Genomic DNA, 25,552 nt, shown 5'->3' with positions numbered 1-25,552 from the left:
TAAAGTGACTGACTCAGAGTTAGTAGTATTTATTTGTGACTTGTATTGTACTCACGTGGTTTTCTTGTTCGTTGTACTGGTAGCTTGAACCGAGTGGTGCCTTTCTCTTTCTCTCTCTCTCTCTATCGCACTCCCACGTTCTCTCACTCCCGCCAGGTTCTCTCCCATGCTGTAGCTGCGGACTGGGCGCGCCTGGGAGCCGAACGCGAAGCCGGGGAACGGCCCATCTTGTGGCGGGGGTGGCAGGGGGTACATGGGGGCGTTGATGGGGTTGACGGGCGTGCGGGGTGGCGACTCTGGGTCCTCGTTACCGATGGCACGGAGAAACCGCACAAGGTCTTTGGCAAGCTGGGTAATGTAGACAATATCAAGTTAAACATATTATAAGGATGAAAAGTTTATGCCGGTGCTATTTCTGTTATACATCAATGATATAGACAAGGGTATAACATCACAGATCAGACTTTTCGCAGATGACTGTCTCATATACCGCCCCATTCATTCCGAACAAGATCAACAAAGCCTGCAAAGAGACCTGGACACCCTGTGTGCCTGGTCTGACACATGGCAACTTAGGTTCAATGTCAAAAAATGTTGTATTTTACATGTACACAAACCCAGAAGGTCCTCACACTACATGTATACAATGTTTGCAGAGCCCCTAGAGGTCAACAGTCAGCACCCTTACCTGGGGATCATACTTTCTCAGGACCTCAAGTGGTCAGCTCATGTTAATTCCATTACCTCAAAAGCAAACAGCACACTAGGATTTTTAAAGCGCAATTTAAGGGGGGTCAACAGTCAGGTAAAAAGGAAAGCATACATTTCATTAGTAAGACCTAAACTAGAATATGCAGCCTCGGTGTGGGATCCCCAGAAACGACACCACTCTCAAACAAACATCCTACAAGAGAAATTAGAATCAGTGCAGCGCAGAGCAGTCAGGTGGGTACACAATGACTACAGACGTAGCACGAGTGTAAGTCAACTATTACACAAAACAGGTTGGCCATCACTCCAAGACCGTAGAAAATACTCACATTTGGTGTTATTTTACAAAGCTCTCCACAACCACATCGCCATACCCCTACATAACTACGCCACAAGGAACACCAACATCACAAGAGGACACCCATTACGGTATCAGACCCACTCCTCCAAGACAGACACCTACAGATCCAGCTACATACCACGAACCATACAGGACTGGAACATATTACCTCCAAACATTGTCACATCCACAGCACTGGACAGTTTTAAGACGGGTTTGGCCAACCACATGGGCCTACCCGCATCCGTGTAAATATTGAACTATGCTAAGCAGGCCAACCACTTTTACATTATTGTTTGAGCACTGTTCTGGTTGATTTCGCACAAACACTTTGCAATTTTTTTTGATTCGTTTCTTTTTTTTATGCACCACCACCACCACCGGCCCGTTTAGCCGTGCACCAATCCTCCCTGGACGAGATGCCCCACTGGGGTTTTGTCCAGTAAGATTAAGATTAAGATTAAGATTAAGTAATTTTTGATCAATTTCAATCCAAGACTTTTTCACAACATGTTTTTTGTAATGCATTATTCATTTTGACATCTTCATCTTGTAAGTAATTCTTACAAAAGAGCTAACTTGTACATGTTATAGGAAAATTCAAGTCACATGTAATTGTACAATTAACCAAAACACAATCTGACTATGTCAATGAACATCTTTAGATGCAAATGAATAGTATATGGTTTTGAGTATAGAATTATACATTTCTAGTAAAAAAAAGGCCATAGAAAATTACTTACCTCCCATTTGCCTTTGTCTAGTGATGCATCTAACAGCAGTGTTGCATGCTGGGTAATGGATTGAAAAGTCATGATTACATTGAATCTTAAGATTATTTCTAATTTGTAACAGGACTATCCAAATGAATTCTAGATAATAAGTTGTAAAATCGTCTAGATCTACATTTACTATTACGCAATTTCATAATCCAAGGCTTAAAAAGATTTTTAAAATGTTTCAAAATTTAATGAAACGATAACATTATGGAAGCCAATTTGAGTTGTCAGCCTATACTGTCACGTGACCATAATATACAATTCTAGAAAGCTATAAAGCTAAAATTTACAGCTCTAGAAAGAAAAAAATGAAACTTGAGGTGCATTTCTGAGGAAGAAGCATTCCCTATTCTTACAATGGATCAGGCTGAAGTTACAAAGAGACAGACAGGACCAGTGGGTGGTACCACTGTGCAGCAGGGGTGTACATGTACCTGTCTGCTGATGGCTGCAGGCTCCAGGTTCTGCAAGATGATGAGGTAGGATGATGCAGTCTCCAGGGAGCCTGACTGCAGACATTGCTGCAGGGAAAAATCAGATTTTTGAACATGACTGCTTTGAAACTTTGCTTAGAGCTGAATTTTAGAGCTAGTAAATAAATCTCCGAATTCTTATCCAGTTGTTGAGTCTGAATTCTCTTAATATATTGTTTACCTGGATGTCTAACCTTCACAAACATAGCTAGTATTTCGTTTGTTAAAAAGAATTAGTAACAATGAAAAGCATTTAGCAAATTGGAATATAATCCATGATGCATGATTGGTATGATTTGAGCTACAAAAGCTTACAAAATACAACTTACTAATAATGAAATTTGTTCAAACTACAAATGAAAGTTTTGGTTGCTCAATTGTCCCTCAATGGTCTCTGCTTGCTTGTATTGCATATCAGGTAATTTTTCATTTAATGTCCCATCCGAGGGACGTCAACGGGGAGATGTGAGGGACTCGACCCCAGGACGTCTGGGCCAAACAGAGTGGCGTTGTGTGGTATAACGGCTAGAACATTCAGCCGTCAAACAAGGGAACCCGAGTTTGAACCCGGAATACCACCAGACATGTCTGGACACGTGCCCGGATGTTGTGCCCTTGGGAAAGGCACTTAACACAAATTTCTTCTCTTCACTCAGGTGTAAATGTCAGTATCTAGCTTCGGTTAGGGACGTCCCTCGATAGGACGTTAAATGAAGGTCCCGTGTTTGGGTAGAGCCACACCCTGCGCACGTTTAAGAACCCATCACACCTTTCAAATAAGAGTAGGGGCATGCCCCGGTTTGCAATGGTCCAAACCTTACAGTCTGGCCTGGGTTGACATCTTGAAAAGGTGATAGTCACCTGTTATGTCAATCCTTCCACACGACAAATGTGTTAAATCTAAATAAAAAGTAAAAAAAAAAAAACCCTCAGACATTATGCCACTGTGACGACACTATGGAAAGGGGGTGTAAAACTGAATTCACTTCATTTAACATACACTATGCAGATGACTTTACCTCAAACAAGTCTTTTGGGTTTCCCGCGGAGGCGAACAGGTATGACCAGAGAGCAATCTCCGTTTTCCTGGCGCAGTGCACAATGGTCTGTAGGAACTCTGGGAACTCTCGGATGAAGTCCACTATTCTGGGTAGCAGGGGATCTGTGGAAAGCAACAGTGTTTTTTTACAGTGGGAACAAATGAATGAAAGATAAAACTAAACTTGAACTTAAACAAAGGATTTTGAAAAAATCCAAGCTGTTCTACTTTTAAGATCTTGATTCAATTTGGTTTACTTTAATTGTTTTCATGTCTTGTGTAAGCTTAAATAAGTATCATACATAACATTCTGCTTTTATATGTATTAATGAGATATTCAATGTTAGATTTTATGTTAGATTGTGTGCTTTGCATGTATGTTGCTACAATCAATTATTGTTATCATACATGTCTTATATTCTTAGTTATGATTTCTTGTAATGGTTGCATCAAGTTAAACATTTATTTAATAGCATTTATTTATAATAAATACATATAAAGACAATTTCAAGTTGTCTATTAACAGCTGTTTGCCAGTACCTATCTTATATTCTTGATAGGATTTTTTGTAATGGTTGCATTAAGACATTAATAGCATTTAGTTATAATCAATACAGAAAGACAATCTAACATGGCGGTAGCGTGCATAGTCCAGTGGTTAGCGATCTTGCCTCTGAAACTAGAAGCCCCGGGTTCGATCCTGGCTGCACGCTACTGGAAAGGGTCCCAGTCCTTAGGACAGGACGTTAAGCCGTGGTCCACTGTTCATTTTGCTTGTCGAAAAGAGCTAGGGGAATTTCCCCGGTACAATGAGCCTGTAGATACTGTACATAGCGTCTGTCTTCTCTGTCACGACCAGTGGAAGATTAGCTTATCTGTTCATTGAGTTCATTTGAGCTAAACTGGTTCGAGATCATTTTCCTTTCCTTTCCTTAACAGTTGTTTGTTAAAAGCTGTACATTTTTGCCAATACCTGGGATAGGTTCAGAAGCTGTGGCCTCTTCCTCTAGAACCTGGTGCAACAACAGCTCCAACACATGGCTAAAGTACGGCAGGGAGCGACAACTCTTCGCAATCTGTAGCGCGTGGGAGCCCAGGCTGGAATACAAGTAATACAAACTTAAGTCAATTACAACCTACAACAGTAAAACGTAATTCTTGATTTGTTAACGGTAACTAATAACTTGATGATGGATTGATCGTTTGATTTTTGAATAGGTACTAGCAATTGTAGTAATTTGGAAGTATGTCTTTATTGCCAGATTTGTCGACTGAAGGTTTCAGTCATAATGAGCTTCTGACCTCTGACCTCAACCAATCCTTTTCTTCAATTCTATCTGCTTTTACCTGTATGTAAATCTGTAATTATGTGTATGTATGTATTTTGCGATGTACATGTAGTGTTTATGAGCCCTGGAAGATTAGCCCCCTAGAGGGGCTTAAGGGTATCTCAATAAACTCAACTTAATTTTAGCTATTTGGACAGTCACTATAGTCAACTGCTAAAATTTCATCATCGCAAATATTTGATCAGTATTCATGACAGTGATATTTGTTCCCAATGTTAAAATTAAATACTGCCTTTCCCCCAGCCGCTATAATTACAAACCTCAATTATTATACTAAATGGATTCACAGTACTCTGCCATGTGGCTTAAGTTACATGGGAGGGAGCGATAACTCTCTACAATCTGCAGTATGAATCTTTGGTGTAAAGCAAAGGTTATTTTAGTTACATTTACATTGCTGGAATACAAACAACAAAAGATGTCGATGACTTACTTTCTTCTTAACAGCTCTCGGACAATATGATGAAGATAAACTTGTGTCTGTAACAAGAGAAACACAATTTATCTAACAACTGGTAACATAATTAGAAATCCTACAAGACCTTCCTAAATACAAGATGAAATTCGATCTACAATGTACTATGTTCAACTTTTATTCTAAAAACTTCTAAGATGAAAAATATTTGAATGTGAGGTCTTTTTTAGAAATGTCAGAAAATTAGTAATTTTACAATTTATTGCAGAATAGGTTGTCTAGTTTTATTTCTTGACAATTATTCTGACTATAAAGCCCCCGTCACAAATAAGAAATTCAGCTCGGCCGACGAGTTGGCGAGCTTCAAATGTGCATTTTCGGCCGAAGTACGGCCGACGTCCTGTCGATTACGCGGGCTTCGGGTGATTTTTAGAAATCAAAATTGATCCAAATATTGGCCTTTTACCAGGTTAGTCGATACTGACTTCGTCCATGTCCAAGAGATGGTACCATCTCATAGGCGATTTTTAGTTTTTAGTGTTCGACGGACGTCGCCCGAGATTTTCATTGGAAAATACGGTCGACCCTCGGGCGATTTTGAAATTCGACGAGCGTCGGGCGATCTACAAAGTCGGCCGACGCTCGCATGAATTGTGACGCCGGCTTAAGGTACACCTAAACCCCGGCTGAGGAATTCAAAGGGTATATCAAACTATATGTTGCAGTTAACTATGGACTTTGAGCTTTTGTTATATAATACCTTGTTGCAAGACGGTAATTTATGCAAATTTTATGACTTCACGATGACGTCATCAATAGTTATTGGGCCACGCCCATTTTTAGAAAAATCGAATTTCCAGGCTAGAGCTTGGGTAAAAATCAATGGTATTTCTCAGAAATGTACATAATGGTGATAGTAAAGATATCATGTTTTTTCTTTCTCATATTTTCAAATGCTGATTTTTTAGGAATTTTTTTCGTTTTTTTTTATTGCCCCCTATGCAGCCAGCCTTCACCGACTCAAATAGCACCGCATTGTTTTGGCGAAATTTGATGGTTTAGTTTAGAGGGTTATCTCCACAAAAATGAACTTTTCCCCCATATTTCATAAGTAGTTTTACCATGGATTCGTTTTGAAAATCATATATCTATTGTATATTTAACGTTTTTTCCCTTCAGGGGCCGTAAAAGTGTCAAAATCGCTGTTTTTTTGGCCGCATTCCACGGGCCCGATCACTTCCTGTTAAATGAGGGTCAGTGACCTTTCCAAAAGCGCTTCCTGGCGGATTTAGAAGGCAAAACATGGCATATAAGATTTCCGGAGGGAGTACGGAACAGCCAAACACGCCAAAACAACAGAACGTGACGTCATTTCCCCCCGGAGTCAAACAAAATGGCGGACCTCTAGAGCCCGGCTATCCGCGCCGTCCGCTTAGGGACGAGATTTAGCCCAAAAGACAGTCGTTTACCGGGCTCTATCCTACATAACTTCGTGGGAGAAGTCTTAACGATTATTCCGAGGCCTTCCTAGAGAAATCCTACCCGGGTTTTCTGGAGTTACGGTCTTGTTTCTGACGCCGGACACGTCTCGACCCCATTGTTGTCCAAATGCCGTGCCGTGATGATCAAAGATGCACGCACATACGCGCGTTTTCTATCATTCTCGCGACGGAAACAGCTTTTACGCGGCTTGGCGTACTCTCCAAGCAGAGGATGGGTTCCGGCAGGTTTTTGACGTGTTTTTAGGCGTTTTTGTCGGCCTTTCTACTTTTTCTTTTTTTTTTGACATATAGAGACAAAAAAAAAATGAAAAAGTAGAAAGGCCGACAAAAACGCCTAAAAACACGTCAAAAACCTGCCGGAACCCATCCTCTGCTTGGAGAGTAGCTTGGCGATCAACGATGTTGAACTGGTGGTCGGGATAGATAGCATGGCTGGACGTGGTATGGGATTTTGGGGCTAATTGTTGAACATTCGTAAATATACTTGCCCGTAGTGAAGCTGGGTCTCAAAATTATGATGATTTTGTATTTTTGCCCAGACATCTGCTTATTTCACGTTCAATGTTATATCTACGAAATATCGACATGTCACAATGTAACGTTTTTCGGAAATTATTGCTTAGTAAACTTTATTTGTTGATATGCTGTGAAGTTGGCGATCGTGTAACTCTGGGATGGACAACCCAAGAAAGAAATTCAGTTGTTACAGTTAACGTTAGTTGGATCGCTGTTTGAAGGCATTTAAGTTTTTTCTAATAAAAATGAACTAGATTTACTGAAATTTAGTTCTTTTGTCATACTTAGTTATATCGGTGCAGTCAAGCTTTTTGTTGAAAATTGTGCCGTGAAGTCGGCGACCCTAAAAATTATGTTACGTCGCTCTCCGATGTACATCCCTCGATCCAAGAAATACAGTCCTTACTGTAACTTTAGATCAGAGTTTGTAAGCAATGAATTTATGAAAAAGAAAAATGAACGTTACTGAATGGAACCTAGTTCTTTTGTGGTAGTTGTTCACATATCCGTGCAATTCAGATCAGCACAGTTTATTACAAATACTCAATCGGGAAATGCACGCTTGGCACAGTTTTGGGGATTCTCCATAGGTCGTGTCGTCATCCACTTAGCGCAGCCTGATTGGCGGAGCGGCCTCTTGTTTTCCCGCCATGGGACCAGCTGGGGCCATCTGGGCTCCCCAGAGGGCGGAGTAGGCTGTTGTCCATAATCCCCCCTCCGTACTGAGGCATGAAAACTGCAACTTTACCCTTCAATTTAGGGGTTAAATTGTGACATTGAAGGGAAAAACATTAAAGATTATAAAAATAGGTCTTATAAAGCACCAGGTCTAATGGAAATAATTTATTATCAGCATATGCCTCAGCCCGGGTTTAGGAGTACCTTAACTGAATATAAACAGGATAGGATGAGCAAGTCAATAACACCCTTGGCTAGCATGTCTCTACGTGCTATCACATTTTACAACATTGGTGAGGAAACTGCAGTACCATAGTAGCAAGACAGGGGGCACTATTAACACATCATTATGGAATTCCAAGACTTACAGCTGTTGAACAGTATTGGGTAAAAAAGTAATACTCACAGTTCTGTCCACAACATTAAAAGGGAAGAGCCTCGTTGGCGTTGAGTCTAAGGCGCTCGGAGACGAGCAGTCCTGAAAGTCGTACTTCATGGTGTCGTTGGCTGCGCCCAGCACCACCGCGTCCTCGAACAGTACCGCTAATGAAGGGGCCAAACATTCAAAATATCACTCAGATGTGTCTCAACTCCAACTCATTTGCATACATCTCATTTGCATAAATGAAAGGCTTACATGCGTCAGTAACCAGAACCTATTTATTTTGATTATGAGTGCTTTATTCAACAGTCTCAGATTTGTCTCAACTCCGTCTCATTTGCATACATCTCATTTGCATACATGGGAGGCTTACATACGTCAGTAACCAAAAACCTATGTCAGTGTCAGAGTCAGTGCTTTATTCAACAGTGGATTAAAATGATAATTTTTCAAAAATGAATGTAGCTTTTGGTTCTTATGGTTTGGTTAGTTTCAGATCACTTACTAACTCAAGACATATTAACCTTCTCTATGCTGCCTGACCTTCAAACTAAATGTAAATCTATGGCAAAAAATACAACCCCTGCATGGAGAATGTTAAGACCCATGACTCACCCAGTGGATAAATGTTGAGCTGGAAGGGCAGCATGATTCTCTTGGACAGGAAACTGTGTCTCTTCTCATCATTCCTTGGAAACAAGGGCAACCACACCTAGCAACAACAACATTATGCAAATTAGAATACTAAACATATACCAAACATACCACAACAAGAAAGACACTTGAACTAATGTCCACGCAGATCTTTCGGTTGGCAAGACAGCATCCATGGGTTGGCCCTGGGCACTGTTTCGGCCCATGGATTCTATCTTCCAATCAGATCCGAAAGGAGATTGCCTTGAAAAGCTAAGTGACAAAAACCTTAATCTGAAAAATATTTTTTGATAATGCAATATTCAATAACAGGAGAAGGGTGCACATTTGATGCAAATGTGTAAATATGTATGCTAATTGAATAATACAGTACATGTATCATCGTTGCTGAATCATAATAATCAGAAAATGCTACATATTTTGGTTTTATAGAATCTTTTAAAGTATTGCTATATGAGCAATGACAATGGGGAGAGGTTTGCTAACATGTGCGCTGCAAGCAACCTAGTCATTGGCGGGAGCATGTTCCAACACAAAAGGATACATAAAGCCACTTGGACGTCACCAGACATGTTCACAGAAAACCAGATTGACCATATATGTATAGGGAGAAAGTTCAGACGATCCCTCCAAGACGTAAGGGTCAAGCGTGGAGCCGACGTCTCTTCAGACCACCATCTATTGACCACAACCCTAAGGCTGAAACTTAGGAAAAACTGGACAGGTGACACTAGGCAGAACCGCAAAAGGTACAATACTTCAGTCCTGAAGGAGGCAGAAAGACTGGAAGAATTCAGGATCACACTGCACAACAGGTTCCAGGCCCTGCAAGACCTAGAAACCACTGTAGAAGACTCCACTGAAGACCCCATAGAGGAGAAGTGGCAGGAGATTAAGGAAGCAATAACAACCACATGCCAGGAAGTACTGGGCACGAACAGGCAAAGGAACAAGGAGTGGATCTCAGCGGAGACTCTGGAAAAAGTGGCGGAGAGGAAAAAGAAGAAAACAGCAATTAACAACAGCCGCACAAGAACAGAAAAAGCCAAAGCACACGAGGAATATGCAGAAGCACACAGGGCAGTAAAGAGGCACATAAGAGCAGACAAGAAGAACCACATGGAGTCACTAGCAGTAGAAGCAGAGGACGCAGTCCGCCATGGCAACATGAGGGAGCTGTACGCTACCATTAAGAAACTCTCCGGTAAACACACCCAGTCAGACAGACCAGTGAAGGACAGCGATGGGAATGTCATCCCAGACATGGAAGGTCAGAAGCAGAGATGGGCAGAGTACTTTGAAAACCTACTGAACAGACCAGCCCCAAGGGAAACGGCAGATATCCACCAAGCTGATAGTGACCTGGGAATTGAATGTGGCCCGCCATCCAAGGAAGAGATCCGGAGAGCTGTGATGCAGCTTAAGAACGGGAAGGCGACAGGCCCAGACAATATACCTGCAGAGGCGCTGAAGGCAGACGTGGAGATTAGTGTGGATATGTTCTACCCACTGTTCCAGAACATATGGGAGAAGGAAGAAATCCCACAAGAGTGGAAAGAGGGGTACATCATCAAACTACCAAAAAAGGGTGACCTTAGCTCCTGCGCCAACTACAGGGGAATCACACTCCTCTCAGTACCAAGCAAGGTCTTCAACAGAGTCCTCCTGAACAGGATGAGAGATGCCGTGGACCCACACCTCCGGGACCAACAGGCTGGTTTCCGGAAAAATAGATCCTGCACGGACCAGATCACCACACTCAGAATCATCCTGGAGCAGTCCATAGAATGGAACTCACCTCTCTACATCAACTTTATTGATTATGAGAAAGCTTTCGACAGTCTGGACAGACCGGCACTATGGAAGCTACTGCGGCACTATGGCATACCTGTAAAGATCACCAACCTTATCAAGAACTCCTATGAAGGGATGACGTGCAGGGTAATCCACGGCCAACAACTCACAGATGCCTTCCATGTGCGGACGGGGGTGAGGCAAGGATGCCTGCTGTCCCCATTCCTGTTTCTCTTGGCCATCGACTGGTGTCTTAAGACGTCCACTGATGGCAGGGAAAATGGCATCAAATGGTCAGCTGGGAAATGGTTGGACGACCTGGATTTTGCAGACGACCTGGCCCTTTTGGCCCATAAACAGCAACAGATGCAAGAGAAAACATCTACAATTGACACAAACTCTGCCTGCCTGGGCCTCAAGATCCACAGGGGAAAGACTAAGATCCTGAAAGTCAACACAGACTGCAGTACTCCCATTACTCTTGCAGGAGAACCACTAGAAGAAGTAGCCAAGTTCACATACCTAGGTAGTGTCATTGACAAACAGGGTGGAACAGATGCAGATGTGAAGGCACGGATAGGAAAAGCAAGATCAGCATTCCAGCAGCTGGACAAAGTCTGGAGATCATCAGAACTGACCTCCAGTACCAAGATCCGGATGTTCAACACCATGGTCAAACCCGTTCTACTGTATGGTGCAGAGACCTGGCGAACGACAACCAGCACAACAAAGAAGATTCAAGCCTTCATAAATACCTGCCTCAGGAAGATTCTCAAAATCTACTGGCCCAGTACCATCAGAAATGAAGACCTATGGCAACGTACCGGGCAGGGACCAGTGGCAACCGACATCCTGCACAAGAGATGGACCTGGATTGGACATACACTGCGGAAGCCAGCATCGAGTACCACGAGGGAGGCCTTCACATGGAACCCCCCAGGGAAGCGGAAGAGGGGGAGGCCAAGGTACACATGGAGGAGGGACCTAGTGGCCGATGTGAAGGCATCCGGACACACATGGGAGCAGCTGATAGAGAGGGCCCAGGACCGCAAAGGATGGAGGCATCTCGTCCGTGGCCTATGCCCAAGGATGGGCGACAGGCCCAAGTAAGTAAGTATATGAGCAGTATAAAAAGTTGACAATGTGAAAGTGTAAAAGCCGTACCTTCATGCCAGTATATAATCAGAAAACATTGCATCTTAGTCTAATACAATCTTTTAACTAGCCTGAGTGTCATCCTGCTTAGTTACAGGCTCTGCCTTCACATATCATCCTGTGGCGCAATCGGTAAGGTTGGAGAGTGTTTCACCCAGAACTCTGATATGCCCCGTTGTGCCCTTGGGAAAGGCACTTTACACAACTTTCCTCACTCCACCCAGGTGTGAATGGGTCATTGGTTGGGGAAGGTCGTATTGAGGTCACCTGCTGGCGCCGAATGGCAGCCGCCCAGACCCTTGCGACAGTTCCACAAAGTGCAAGTGTGGAGCAAATATGTATCTGTTCTGTATTATATGATTGTAAACCCTGCAGCAATTCAGCACTGGCTGCCATTGTATGGGTAATTTCTGACCAATAAACCATTATTATCATCATTATTTATGTTTTGTGAAGGTAGAGCCTAAACAGGATGACACTCAGGCTATCTTCTAAGGTTTTGTAGTAATGAAAAAAATTGTGAAAGCCGTACCTTCATCCCGGCCGCCCCACAGCCCAGCCACAGGGCCTCGCTCAGGTGCACCTTGTCAGGACTGGAGCGGCTGGACGACCACATGTTCTCCACACACGACGCCAGCACAACAGGTGCACAGAACGGCAGCTGTGGACAGGTGGGCAGGACATTGGTAACAAAAAGGAAAGGAAAGTGATCTCGAACCAGTTTAGCTCAAATGAACTCAATGAACAGATGAGCTAATCTTCCACTGGTCGTGACAGAGAAGACAGACGCTATGTACAGTATTTACAGGTTCATTGTACGGGGAAATTACCCTAGCTCTTTTCGACAAGCACAGTGAACAGTGGACCACGGCTTAGCACCCGTCCTAAGGACTGCGACCCTTTCTGGTAGCGTGCAGCCAGGATCGAACCCGGGGACTTTAGTTTCAGAGGCAAGATCGCTAACCACTGGACTACGCACGCTAACAGAATGCATAGTACATACACTATATACCAGGGCTGTCTCCAGCTTTAAATTTTTTCCGTCCCGCTTGTTGTTTTGGAGACCATCTTGTTAATTTTCCTTGGTAAATCTGTCATTTTAAGCGTAATATAACAATACATTTTTATCACTTTCATGCCAAGAAATTTAGATTAAAGGACGGACAGGGTGATATTTTTTTCTGTCCCAAGAAGCAAATTTCTGTCCCGGGACGGACGGAGGGACGGGTCCTGGAGACAGCCCTGCTACATGTATATACATATACTGAGGGCACACAAATTCAAAATTTAATCTTATTTGTTGGTTATCCAACATTTCTATGTACTGTGTTATATCTTATATATATAATTCATAAGCAGGCATCATGAAAACAGAGGGCTGGGAGAAAAACTTGCATCCGACCCTTCTCGTTTCTAGTGACACATGGGGCAGCAAGTTTCCTTGCTGTTTACATGTATGTACATGTGTAACTATGTGTTTACAGGGAGAGGTTGCTAGTTCTTCTCCTTTAACATGCTTGAGGCACCTTCTGGAACACAGGACCCCCATTTTACGTCCCTTTAGAAAGACGAGTGCAGCCCCAACCGAGATGTCCTGCCCAGGATTGAACTGGCATCTCCCAGTTACCAACTTATTGGAACCAGTAGCTCAACTGATAAGCTGCCACCAGTTGACCTGTAGGCCCTAGGACATTCACTATACAGCTACAGCATCACATAACTCACCATTTTCTCCCTTTTCCTGATGTCCCCATTCTCCTTGCCTGAGGTCGTTGACCTGTCCCTCTGTAACATCAGCAGTCTCCCCGCCACGTTCACGATCAGACTCTCCGCCTCCCGTCTGGACGACGTCTGTTTAGAGGAGGCTAAAACAAACAAAGAGGTAAACAATATAATAAACATACACAAACAGCCAATACAGTTTTCTATGACTCACTCTCTTTTATGGCAGGAGACTAAAATTTAATATGAAATTCAATGATAATACAAAACCTATAGGACACATCTTTCTTTTTAACCTGTGGTAGCTATATGGTAGAGCACTTTAAATCTTGAAATTTTTGAGGTGGTTCTATTATAGCGGTTTTCTCCATGATAATTCTCCATCTGATTCAACACTATGAATATTGGTTTCCAGTATATTATGACAGTCACTGTTTATTGTTTATTGTTTGAAAGACCTCCATTACCACACAATTGTTCCAACTGTGAACTGAAAAACACAATGAACACCTCCTTTCCTACCTTGAAATTAAGCCCCTACAAAAATAAAATAATCTACAGTAAGGTGTAAAATTGACCTCTGACCTGTTTCAGTCCGGAGAGAGGTGAGGGTGACTGAGATGACGGTCACAGCGTGGGGGATGTAGCTGGCCAATGAGATCTCCTGTAGCAATGTCAGGCTGGCACTTGGGTCTGGAACACAAACGATTAGTCTAAGAATATACAGTCTCAGTAAGATGCTGTCTGATTGGTCAGATTCCCCTAAGGTACAGCTGGGTTTTGGAGTTTGGGCATTTGGTTTAGTCCATGTTTCAAAATGCTTAAGATATTAAAGTCTTGGATAAAGTTACAGTAAGATACATGTATAATTGTACAACAGTTACTTTAAATCCTCCAAATATTTTTTCCAGTCAATGTAATTTTTCAAAACAGACGGTTTTATTTGCCACTTTGAAAACGGTATGTTTGAGAGATCTCTAGTGCAGCACCCGTTAGGTATGCACAGTTTAGATATACAGGAGTGCATTATACTGTACATGTAGGATGTTGCATTGGAGATATTCTCCTAAATCAGACACATTTTTTCCATGGTGGCGGACATATTTGACCTGCAGGAATTATGTTAGCTGATTACATAATTCACCACATTTCCACCACAAACAGATGAACAAGAACAGCCCATGCTCAGATATCCCACACACCCATGTCTGAAATAAAAACACAGACAGACACACAAACAGACAGACAGACTGTAGTAGGGAGAAGGGATGCCAGGTGCCATACTGAAAGTGGAGAAAGAGGTCTGATTTGTTGACATGCAGTCACACTGTGGCCTGGTATCCATCCTATTCTATTTAAATTCGCTCCTTTGATTGCTTCGCAGCAGATTAGTTTGGTACCACTTATAAAGAGAAACAATTGCCATTTTGAATACTAATGTCTAAAATGCAGGCGAGTATAATCTGATTGGCTTCGAGTTGTATGGTCCTTGAAATGGCAATTGGTAAAGGGTTCAAACAGGCATTTGGAAGTTGGATTCCCATTACACTGCTCCGAAAAATACTGTAGGATATCAGGGCCAAATGTGATCCTTGGAGTGAACTGGAGTTAGAATAGGATGGATTCCAGGCTAGTCACACTGTGCTATGCTATACAGAAAGTGCATGCAAGATCTGCATTTGGTATTCCTCTTCTTGTTTCATGTGCAACTTTATCAAGTTGAAGACTCTGGCACGGTAATGGTCATCAAGTAGTTGACTGTATTACTAATAAGTTAAACATCACTCTTATATGGATATTGTAGAACAGGACATCTGGCTTCAATGTAGATTTCATATTTTGTATTTTTGTATGAAGCACTTATGAAGGTACAGAACTGTATGTCAGGATAATACTATGAAGTAGCCTTGTATCCAAACCTATTATAGCTCCTGAGTAACTTCTGTCCTCTATCTCCGCTATTTGAGAGACTTACAATGTAGGAGCCTTAATAGGTTTGGATACCAGGCTAGCTATGAAGACAGAATTGAACATGCTGCTTGCACTGACTAGTACTGTCTATCTTGAAATGTTCACAGTTATGTAAATGCAGTCAGGTGCAAACAGGTGAACACCTCTTACCCATGACACCGAACCCAATGCTAAGGCCTGAAAGAGAGGAGTGTGGAAGGTCATGTGAGGTCAAGTGAAGGTGTGATGTCACCAGTGAACAGAGTTCAAAGTTCAAAGGAGTGCAGAACACAGGAGAGCTAACAGTAATCTACGCTGAACACCCCTCATGCACAGTGGCACCTTCCAAAGTTCTACCCAAGTTTCCCCACTATACAGAATGGAAGGTGACGCTCAGAGCAACAAGTTGAACAAAATCTTATTTCTGACAGTTGGTAGATTTGTAACGTGAACTTGGGCATGTACATTTGTACTAAAAAGTGATTAATCTATCTGTCAGGATCCATCAGGATGTGGGGCTATAAAAAGATTAGAATTTAAAAGTAACAGTCCGAATAAGAAAGAAATAGTACATCATAATGTTTTGATGCCTTTTTTGTGACTAAATGGTCAAGTTAAAATATAAAAAAATTAGATCACTGACTATTTTTTTCAAATTCTACAACTGCCAGCTGTACCATTTCATCAGTTTTAAAGAAAATACAATTATTAAGTTAAGACAGTCACGGCTACTCAAATTATACCCTACTGACAAAAACCTCTTGACTTTAGACATGCCAATAATCCTTTCTCTACATGTATCTTCACCTTTGACCTATGGTCAAAGAGCACAGCTATCACCACTAACATGAGAGCCTCTCGTTCTATTTCACCTTTGGCCGCCCTTTAACCTCTGACATTTACATGCAACTTATCCCCTTCACCTTTGCCCTATGGACACACTTTTCCCACCATGCATAAATTATCTATAACCACTGTGAGCTTCTATTTTACCTCTGGCCTCCCTTTCACCTTTAACCTGTGACCTTTGATGTGCAATCAATCCTCTACATACACCTTTGACCTATAACATACTTTTCTGCTTCAAACCATGCTCAACTATCACCGCTACTTTGTGAGGTTCTACTTCACCTTTGGCCTCCCCTCTCACCTCTGACCTGTGACCTTTGCCCTGTTAAAAGCTGCCACCTAAAGGCTTTCAATCCATTATTAGAGTAGTATTACCAGACAGACTGGAACGCTGGGACCTACCGCTGCTGTCCACCACACTGGGGCCGCCACAAGTGGGGGCTACATGTTAGGGAACACAGTATTCAGTTTCCAGGGCCTGACAGTGATACAGGCTTCTCATGTGATGCCATTGGTGCCATGTTGGAGTACAACGTGTCTCTGTTAAACATGCTGTTGTACTCCAACATTGCCACTGGGGGACTCAAATTATGACCTTTATGACAATTGTTTGTGCCATGTTGGAGTACAGTGTGCATCTGTTTAACACGGCAACATGCTGCTGTTGTACTTTAACATGGTCGCTGGGCGATTCAAATAATTACCATAATGATTAGGACATCAATGAAAAGCCTGTACAGTGCTACAGAGACGGTCCTTCAGATGTAAGAGTCAGAAGATAACATTGTTTGATTAATGGTTTAAAAAAATACACTAAAAACTATACACTTAACACCCATGCCATACATAAGTACATAAGGCCTTCTCAAGAATGTCTTGAAAACCTGGACAATTGACGTTTGCCCACCCCATCGCTTACTGATGCTGCTTTTAGTTGATCTTTTAAATGTCACTGTTTTGTTCATGCGGCAGTTTAAAATGGTACCAGGCGGAATTACGTGAGTTGGCATTTAACGTTATATAAACTCATTCCCTAAAAAAACCCTGAAAAGCAAAGTAAAATGAAAAGCAGCTGTCTCACTACAAATACAAAGCCTTTTCGTATATAATGAGTTCTTTTTGTACAGTGCGTACTGTACTACTAGACATCCTTACTTGGGTTGGCATCCCTGCGTTCGATAGAGTAGAGGGCGATGTGGCAGTCTGCACAGAAGACCACCAGCATGTCCCGGAACAGGTTCAGCAGCAGGATCTGGGACGGAACCTTGCAGCTGTACGCAAATGCGTTGTCCAGGTTACTCGCTCGCGGGTACATCCTCAGCTGTGCGTGTGTGTGTGTGGAGGGGGGGGTGGGGGGTACAATAACTGGATTATGAAAACACTCAAAGCAGTGTAAATCAATAGCTTCCAGAGGGCTTTTCACAGATATCTACCAGTGACACAGTCTGGATTATGAAAACACTCAAAGCAGGGCTTGAAATAGTTTATTTATTGCATATTGCATGTTGTCAGAAATTTTACTTGGCAATGCACCTTTTGAAAGCATGAATCATAAAAAGAGATACCTTCCTTCTTTTTGGTCTGTTAATTTCTGAAAGAATTTCTGGATTCCTTTAATCCAAGTGTGCAATGTAAATTCCTGTATTGTTGCGCCTGGGAGTTATTTCTGTTATTGTAGTAAGTGTAGAAAGGATTTTTTTTCTGTATTTTAAGTGGAACTTGGCAGGTTGAAACAATACTGTGGCCCGGAAACGCACAAATTTGTGGTGTCACACTTACGCAGTGTCATATCTTCACGAAGAAGAGGCACTACGAAAATAAAACCACTGGGAACATTTCAAGATCTACGTACAGTTGTAATGAGAGTTTCTAACCTCGTCTCTGTTCTCGTTGAGATTGTAGCAGGCGCAGATGATGAAGTCTCTCCACCAGGTCAGCCCGCCCGTCACCACCATGTCCTTCTCCTGAACACAACACACATGATCAGCTCAACAGCCCCACCTAGCAACCCTTGAAAGAACTGCAGCATCACACAGGCCAGAACTTGTATGTGCATGTCATGTTCTTACCTAAGCCTCAAAAGTTTTATGAAAAAAATTAATTCAAATAAGCTTCCAGTTTTCTTTACTGTAGGCAACAGAAGGACACAACAGGTGTTTGAAACATAATCATAATCATCATCATCATCATCATCTTATGTGTTTGAAACATAAAAAGTGAATAATCAAAAGTGAGTATTGTGGCCTCAGGAGGCATCTATCATACATTTCCCTAGGCAAAAACCCTATCATTGAATATCTCCAACAATCTGTGTCTACTGCCAGTAAAAAAATAACACTTGCATTGCATGCAGTAGAGAAGTGAAACCCTTGAAATAGCCCGAGATACATTGTACATGTAGATTTAGAACCCACCTTTTTATTAATAACAACAAATAATGAAGACAAGAACTACCCACCTGTGTTTCGTTCCCGAAGAGTTTCCACTTGCGAGTGAACATGGCGTAATGAGCCAGGCCACACCTTCCAGCCACGGCTATACAGAACCCTGTCCGGTCTATGGCTGCATACTGTGAGAAACATGCATAAAATGTACATGTACATTGTGTGTATGTCGGGTGGAGATTGCAATCTTAGATCTCACTGGTAGAAATCCCAATCAGTTGTAATATATCGCAATCCAGATCTCTGCCAGTAACAATTGGTGATTCTACAAAGAGAATCCTGATTCGAGCCAGCAAATTTTTCTGTGCATGTGGATACACGTTGCAATGACAGTCAGAACTTTTCAACTTTGATATAATTTGTTAGACTTTTAGATCCCAAGTCATCATTGGTTCAAAGTACACAATAAGAATTGAGTAGAACACTTACCCTGATGGGCCAATTGCTTCCTAAATATGTTATGGGGATCTGAAAAAGGCACAAAAAAAGATATGAATGTAGATTGAGCCATGATACATGTACAAGTATATATTACTAACAAACTGATATATTTTCAACAAGTACTAACCAAAATTGATATGTAGGGTTATGAAACAGTCTTTACCAACACACTGGTTCAATCCTGGGAAAGGCATCTTGGTTGGGGCTGCAGCAATCTTTCAGAAGGGACATAAAATGGAGGTGCTGTGTTTGAAGAGGTGCCTCGAGCACATTAAGGGGAAGGGCTAGCAACCCCCCACCCTGTAAAAATAGACCCTACTACTGAAACAGCAAGGTAACTTGCTGATCTACTGTTAACGCATTTAAGTTCACATGGTTTTGATTTCGCAGTAGGGAGAAAATGGAGTGTTCCCAGTGGTTTTAAGTTTGCGTCTGAGTCAATAGTAGACTAGGAGGTAGGAGGGTAAGGAATAGTCGCAATGGTTTTAAGTTCGTGGCGAAGAGCTTACCGCGAAAACCACAAACATAAAACCACCGCGAACATTTCTGCATTTACAGTATATGCCACAAGACACAACAACAACAACAAAGGTCACTGACCTGTATAACCAGCCATTGTTTGTTTCCCACCAGGATGTTGCTCTGTCTGGATGGTTTCTGCGGAGACGAGGTGTTGGACCCCGCGATGGACTCCCGCAGCGGTCGGTTCATGTTGGCGTCTTTCCATTGCTGCTTCATCACCAGGTCTCCCGTGTTGATGAACAACTTGTCCTCGCCTTGCAGAAACAGGTGCTCGTGATTCGTCTAGGGAGAAAAACATGGCAATCAAAGATGTGTATACATCGGCGCCCTCTGGCTGTTCATATAGAAACTGCAGTGCAGAAACACAAACAAGCCAAGAATTATGAACAACTTGTCCTCGCCTTGCAGAAACAGGTGCTTGTGATTCGTCTACAAAAGAGAAAAATATGGCAGTCAAAGATGTGGATTCATCAGTGCCCTCTGGCTGATCATATAGGAACTGCACCGCAGAAACACAGAGAAAAGAAAAGGAGATGGAGAAAAGACCAACTTGTCCTCGCCTTGCAGAAACAGGTGCTCATGATTCGTCTAGGGAGAAAAACATGGCAATCAATTATATTTCTATATTTTAAGAGCTTTGTATTGAAAATCTACTAGTCTTCACTATTTACACACACACAGACAGACAAGCCAAAAATTATGAATAACTTATCCTCCATCCGTGAATACATGTAGTTTCATCAGGCTGGTAAGTCATTGAATAAAAATACTCTTTTTACACAACAAAGAGATTTATTCCACCAACGTTTCGGTGACCATCTATAGTGATGTCATCTCCTGTGATTGTACATAATGTAAACATTTTTGGCGTTTGGGAATGCATCTCAGTATGTATATAAGCAGCAACACCTGTGCTGCATTGCTATGTGAACCAGTCAGAATTGCCTTGAAGAAGGTGACAGATGGTCACCGAAACGTCGGTGGAATAAATCTCTTGATTGTGCAAAAAGAGTCTTTTTATTCAACTTGTCCTCCAGTTTTAGAAATAGGTGTTCGTGATTTGTCTAGGGAGAAAAACAAGGCAATCATATACAAGTAGAATAAATGTACATGTACATTTAAATAAAATATTCATTCATTGTACACATCAGCGCCCTCTGACAGAACAGAGAAACTATAGAAACTACACTGCATTATTTTAGGAATGAATATTTTGAAGGTGCATGCAAAGGGGATTACCTTTCGAAGGCTTATCAGAGCTCTCGCCTATATTTTCCATGAACATTCAAATGCCAATCATTTGTCTATTAGCGGGTGCCAGGTGCCTTCTCTGTCTAGTAACTATCAGAGGAACGAAACAGAGCTAGTCTATAGAATGGATAGTAGCCTACTATTAGGCTACTGGTAAAAATAATCATCCATACATAAAGTGAATGAAACCATCCATGTTTTTTTCTTTCTTACCGCGCAGGGGTTGACTGTGAGGGTTGACTTGACAAACTGGAGTTGTAGCAGCTCAGACGTTGCTGTGGGTAACTCCATAACCTCCGAACGGTCTAACGTCTCGCACGCCATCCACAGCTGGTACCCTTCCATACTCCAGCACTGGGGGATTGGAACATTGGTGAGATACTTTCCTTCGGTAAAGGCTATCACGTTAAAGACCTACTATTGAAAGGGTTAGCAAAATTGTCATTCTGAGGGTTGCAATTTTTCATAACCTTCCAGTTTAAAGGTAACAACAGTTAAAAACTTCCAGGGTGGACTGTAACTTAGTGTAAGAGTTTGAACATTGGTTAGAAATTTTAAGTCTACTGCAAGAATTGGAACATATAGTTGTGACAATGTTTTACTTACCATTGACTTTATTCTGAAGAGATGTAATCTGAGAGATTCTTGATACAAGCTGTGGGAAAATCATATGAGAACCACAGTTAGTCATGGCTACTGTAGTTATAAGAGTACAATTGTATACTCTTTAGTAAACATTTCCTTTCGATTTTGCAATTCTTTTTCAATTGTCAAACCTAGACAAACAATTCAGTTTACCACTGTTATACTAACTTTAAAGGGGCCCAAAGCAATATCAAAGCCCAAGAAATGGAAATAAAAAATCATGAAAATTTTATGGTAGTGACATTTACGAAGTTGTTAAGCACATTTGCTTGATATATTCATACTTTTAGAACTTTAAAACCGTGCAAAATCATGCCGTACGAAGATCCCCCTAGTTTTGCAAGGCTGCAAAAACTCCGGCCATGGTTTTTAGTGAGTTCTCACATCACAATAACGTCATCTTTTTGAATGACGGACGTCGCTATACATTGTGATAGTGTTGTTTGAACTAATCATGACTTGTATAGAAATGAGTAAATAAATTGACTTCCAGAGTCCCATTTTTCGGAACCTAATATTGCTTGGGTTTCCTTTAACTTTGACATTTGCTATCACAGTGCTTTTATGTCACATATTGCAGTACTTTAAAGGCAGGCTAAACTTAATTTCGTGAAGTATACTGCAGTATGTTAAGTATACCACTAAGACCAGTTCTGACTTCTTTTACATGAGTCCATCATAGATAAGCGTTTTTATAATATTTGAAATTCGCTGTGTGGTGATGTAATACTGGCGATGTCCAAAGACCTTTGACCTTTGTGACGTCAGATTCCGAGTTGGCCACACCTGCACCATATGAATTGCTCCAGACGCCATTCCTCCGACTCTGAATCTGACATCACAAAGGTCAAAGGTCTTTGGACATCGCCAGTATTACATCACCACGCCGCGAATTTCAAATGTTGTAAAAACGCTAATCTATGATGGACTAGTGTAAAACAAGTCAGAACTGGTCTTAGTGGTATATTCAGCATGCTGCAGTATGCTTTACGAAATTAAGTTTAGTCTGCCTTTAAACAGAGTAAGAGAAAAACTAGTCGACATACCCCTGATCTGCTCCTAACGTACACATCAGCAGAGCGCCGTATACGCTCCATATGGCCATGCCGCCGCGGTCCCACGCCATCGCCAGTACGCAGCCGTCGGGCGACCATCTTAGTCTGGACACAGGACCGCACGCCATGCACGCATCTAGGTGTGTAAAACATTGTAGACATCATTGTCATTGTTGTTAACACTGCCAGGAGTACTTGACAATTCAATGGCAGTTTTAAAAAGTTGCACTCCCTGTCCCATTTCAAGTTCTGTATCATTCTATATCTATATAGCCGGTACAACCGCCATTAGGTGTAACACACCAGCTTCGCAGGCACGAGGCGCGGCAGCAGCTGGTTATATTACACCAAACGGTCTGTTACACCTTGTCTTTGCATATGTGACTGTAACCGTTCTTAAAAGCTATTTAGTGAAGATGCTCCTACAGTACTTGATGACAACGAGTTCCATTCTACTATGGTTCTAGGAAAATACAAATTTTTGAACACATCAATCCTTGGCTGATAAAGCCAAGTTATTGTAGACGCCTGAAATCACACACGTATAATAATACATAATACATATTTTCATGTCTGAAATCTTAACAGTTTCTCTCTTATAGCTGTAAGAGTGGAGTAGGGGCCTATCCCATTGTGATTGGATCAAATCCGGTCTTATACATTTGTAAGTTATACAGCTTGTATCTGTACTAAAACTTGTATCTGTACTTAAATGTACAAAAAATTGTTGTGTTACAATTTACCAGTTATACTATACACAGAATGGTGGAACAGAATAATTCAAGTTTCTAAAAACATGTATATGATTGTATTTGTCTTTTTTGTTCCAGTACCTGGGTAATCTTTGGTTGATAGTTCTAGTCTGTGTGAGACTTGTAGAGCTCCTGTCATGTCATCCACTGTGTAGACCACACCCAGCCCACTGGAACACAACAACAACAACTACTGTTATACATGTGTCTCAAGAGGTAGTTACATAATGCCATGTAGTTTTCTTTTGTAGTTTACAATACCACTATGTGACATTGTATTGTTACATCAAATTTATCTATGTTTGCGGGGATTGAAATCCATGGTAGGAGAAGGAGAAAGTATGCAACGTTTTGAGTTTGCGGTTGAAACGTGTTCATAGTGTCATGACTTTGCATTGAAGGCAATCACGAAAGCAGTGAAAACAAAAACACTGCAAAAATGTTCAAATTTACAGTGTTACTTGTAGGATCAAATATGCACCACAGATGAGGTAGCTTGCTCATTAACGACTCCAAACCATGGTCTGGACAAGCAAGACCATGTGAGACGGGTATTTTGTTAATGTACAAAACAGTAGGAAGTATGCTAATAATGGTACAACTTACTCTGTACAGCCGAACGCTATGAGTCTGTATCTGTTGTTGACAGCTACACAGGTGACGTTCTCTAGACCCTGGGCCCACACACCCTGCAGGCTCTACAACAGGAGTATACACCACAGTTAGCTTAACTACTATCATGACAGCTCCCTCTGGCAGAACATAGACAAACTGCAGTGTGAAAACACAGACAAGCCAAAACATTATTCTTTATTCTTTATCAAAACATTATACTTCACTCCTTTGAAGTAATTATTTCCCTCCCATTGGTTCATTGTACTGGGGAAATTCCCCAAGCTCTTTTCGACAAGTACATGGACCACGGCTTAAGAACTGCGACCCTTTCCAGTAGGGAGCATATTTGGTAAGCGACATTCATGATTAAAACTCATAATTTCTTTGTCCAGAGACAGGGTCACTAGCCACTGGACTATGCAAATTACTTGTAAGTTACATTCGTAAATGTCCAGAATAGCCTGTGTTGTGTATAATCAGGTAAATAGAAATACGCCACTGAGATAGACTGTAATAATTTTAATGACATTAAGAAAGGATTGACAGGTGTCACTCACATTGTTTTCTACTTTTCCTGCCAACGTGTTGACGAGCCCCGCCCTTCCGTCCGGCAGTACGACAGCGAAACCTCCCATGAGTCCGCTGTACTCGATATGTGTGAAGGTGATGCCTGGTGTGTCCAGGGTAGACGCTGGGGGGAGGAAAACATACAATAAGGCCACACCATTTTAATTTCTTGGTTAACAGAATCTTTAAAAAAAATGCTAGATCGGAAAATCAACAGGAAAACAGAATCTCAGAAGAAAGTTTGCACTTTGGTGCACACAGTTTCAGGGAGTGAACAGGGTCAGGTGCAAGTTTTCACCCCAGCCTTCTGTTTTCATGATTTTTTTTGGGCTAGAATTTAAGAAAAAAATCTGTTAACCAAGAAATTAAATTGGTGTGGCCTAAGGTAAAGGTAGTCCCATAGCCTTTTTGATGATGTTGGGGGCAGTGGGCTGTTATCCAAGTTGTGTCTAGCTATTGGAGGGTGGAGTCCATCCCTCTCCTTCCACCGCCTTTTACTTCCCCAACCAAACTCTCGATCTTGGGAAATTTAGGCAACAACAACAATCATTCGTCTCAGAAACATGACCCTTTGATCACACTACTGACAGTACCGGTATACTGTAAACTTATCTATTTTTGCGTGAACTTAATTTCGTGGAAGTGGAAAAGAGGTTAAAGTTCGCAGCTGAAACAATTTCATAGCACAGGCTCTAGATTTCTAAACGTTCAAAGGAAACGTCTTTTTAAGATTTCTAATCATCAACGACCATTTTCCCACTGACCTCTGGAATGTTGAAGGTCGACGGAGAAGGGAATGGACGCGATGTTGATCCCCGTCTTCCCGTTCACCACGCCGTCCCACCGTAACCGCTGCAGCATGCCGTTACCCGTGGCAACCAGCAGCTCGTCTCGTACACAGACAAGGCTGTGAGATTAACAATGGGTGATAAATACATTTTATGTCATACCT

General features: G+C 41.8%; 1 protein-coding gene across 7 annotated transcripts in view; it reads right to left on the bottom strand.

Annotated features, from left to right (window-relative positions):
- Positions 1–25,552, bottom strand: part of LOC136444917 (guanine nucleotide exchange factor subunit RIC1-like) — a 47,516-nt gene that overhangs the window by 13,738 nt on the left and 8,226 nt on the right. For 5 of the 7 annotated variants that reach the window (XM_066442691.1, XM_066442693.1, XM_066442696.1 and 2 more), the window contains exons 5-28: positions 25,365–25,507; positions 24,591–24,724; positions 24,025–24,116; positions 23,500–23,588; positions 22,658–22,802; positions 21,573–21,621; positions 21,180–21,320; positions 19,794–19,997; positions 19,182–19,220; positions 18,767–18,877; positions 18,183–18,272; positions 17,464–17,629; positions 16,684–16,749; positions 14,095–14,202; positions 13,513–13,652; positions 12,320–12,448; positions 8,800–8,896; positions 8,209–8,345; positions 5,125–5,171; positions 4,316–4,440; positions 3,323–3,465; positions 2,265–2,351; positions 1,795–1,842; positions 56–348 (exon numbers count right to left, since the gene is read on the bottom strand). In XM_066442691.1, coding sequence (XP_066298788.1) covers positions 56–348; positions 1,795–1,842; positions 2,265–2,351; positions 3,323–3,465; positions 4,316–4,440; positions 5,125–5,171; positions 8,209–8,345; positions 8,800–8,896; positions 12,320–12,448; positions 13,513–13,652; positions 14,095–14,202; positions 16,684–16,749; positions 17,464–17,629; positions 18,183–18,272; positions 18,767–18,877; positions 19,182–19,220; positions 19,794–19,997; positions 21,180–21,320; positions 21,573–21,621; positions 22,658–22,802; positions 23,500–23,588; positions 24,025–24,116; positions 24,591–24,724; positions 25,365–25,507 — 2,823 coding nt within the window. Of the gene's footprint in view, positions 1–55; positions 349–1,794; positions 1,843–2,264; positions 2,352–3,322; positions 3,466–4,315; positions 4,441–5,124; positions 5,172–8,208; positions 8,346–8,799; positions 8,897–12,319; positions 12,449–13,512; positions 13,653–14,094; positions 14,203–15,630; positions 15,658–16,683; positions 16,750–17,463; positions 17,630–18,182; positions 18,273–18,766; positions 18,878–19,181; positions 19,221–19,793; positions 19,998–21,179; positions 21,321–21,572; positions 21,622–22,657; positions 22,803–23,499; positions 23,589–24,024; positions 24,117–24,590; positions 24,725–25,364; positions 25,508–25,552 lie in introns of all 7 variants that reach the window. The other 2 variants (XM_066442692.1, XM_066442695.1) reach the window with 2 other exon arrangements.

This window comes from Branchiostoma lanceolatum, chromosome 11, assembly GCF_035083965.1.
Source record: "Branchiostoma lanceolatum isolate klBraLanc5 chromosome 11, klBraLanc5.hap2, whole genome shotgun sequence".
NCBI lineage: Eukaryota > Metazoa > Chordata > Leptocardii > Amphioxiformes > Branchiostomatidae > Branchiostoma > Branchiostoma lanceolatum.
The sequence above is the reverse complement of the archived record's forward strand: the minus strand, read 5'-3'. Positions and strand labels throughout refer to the sequence as shown.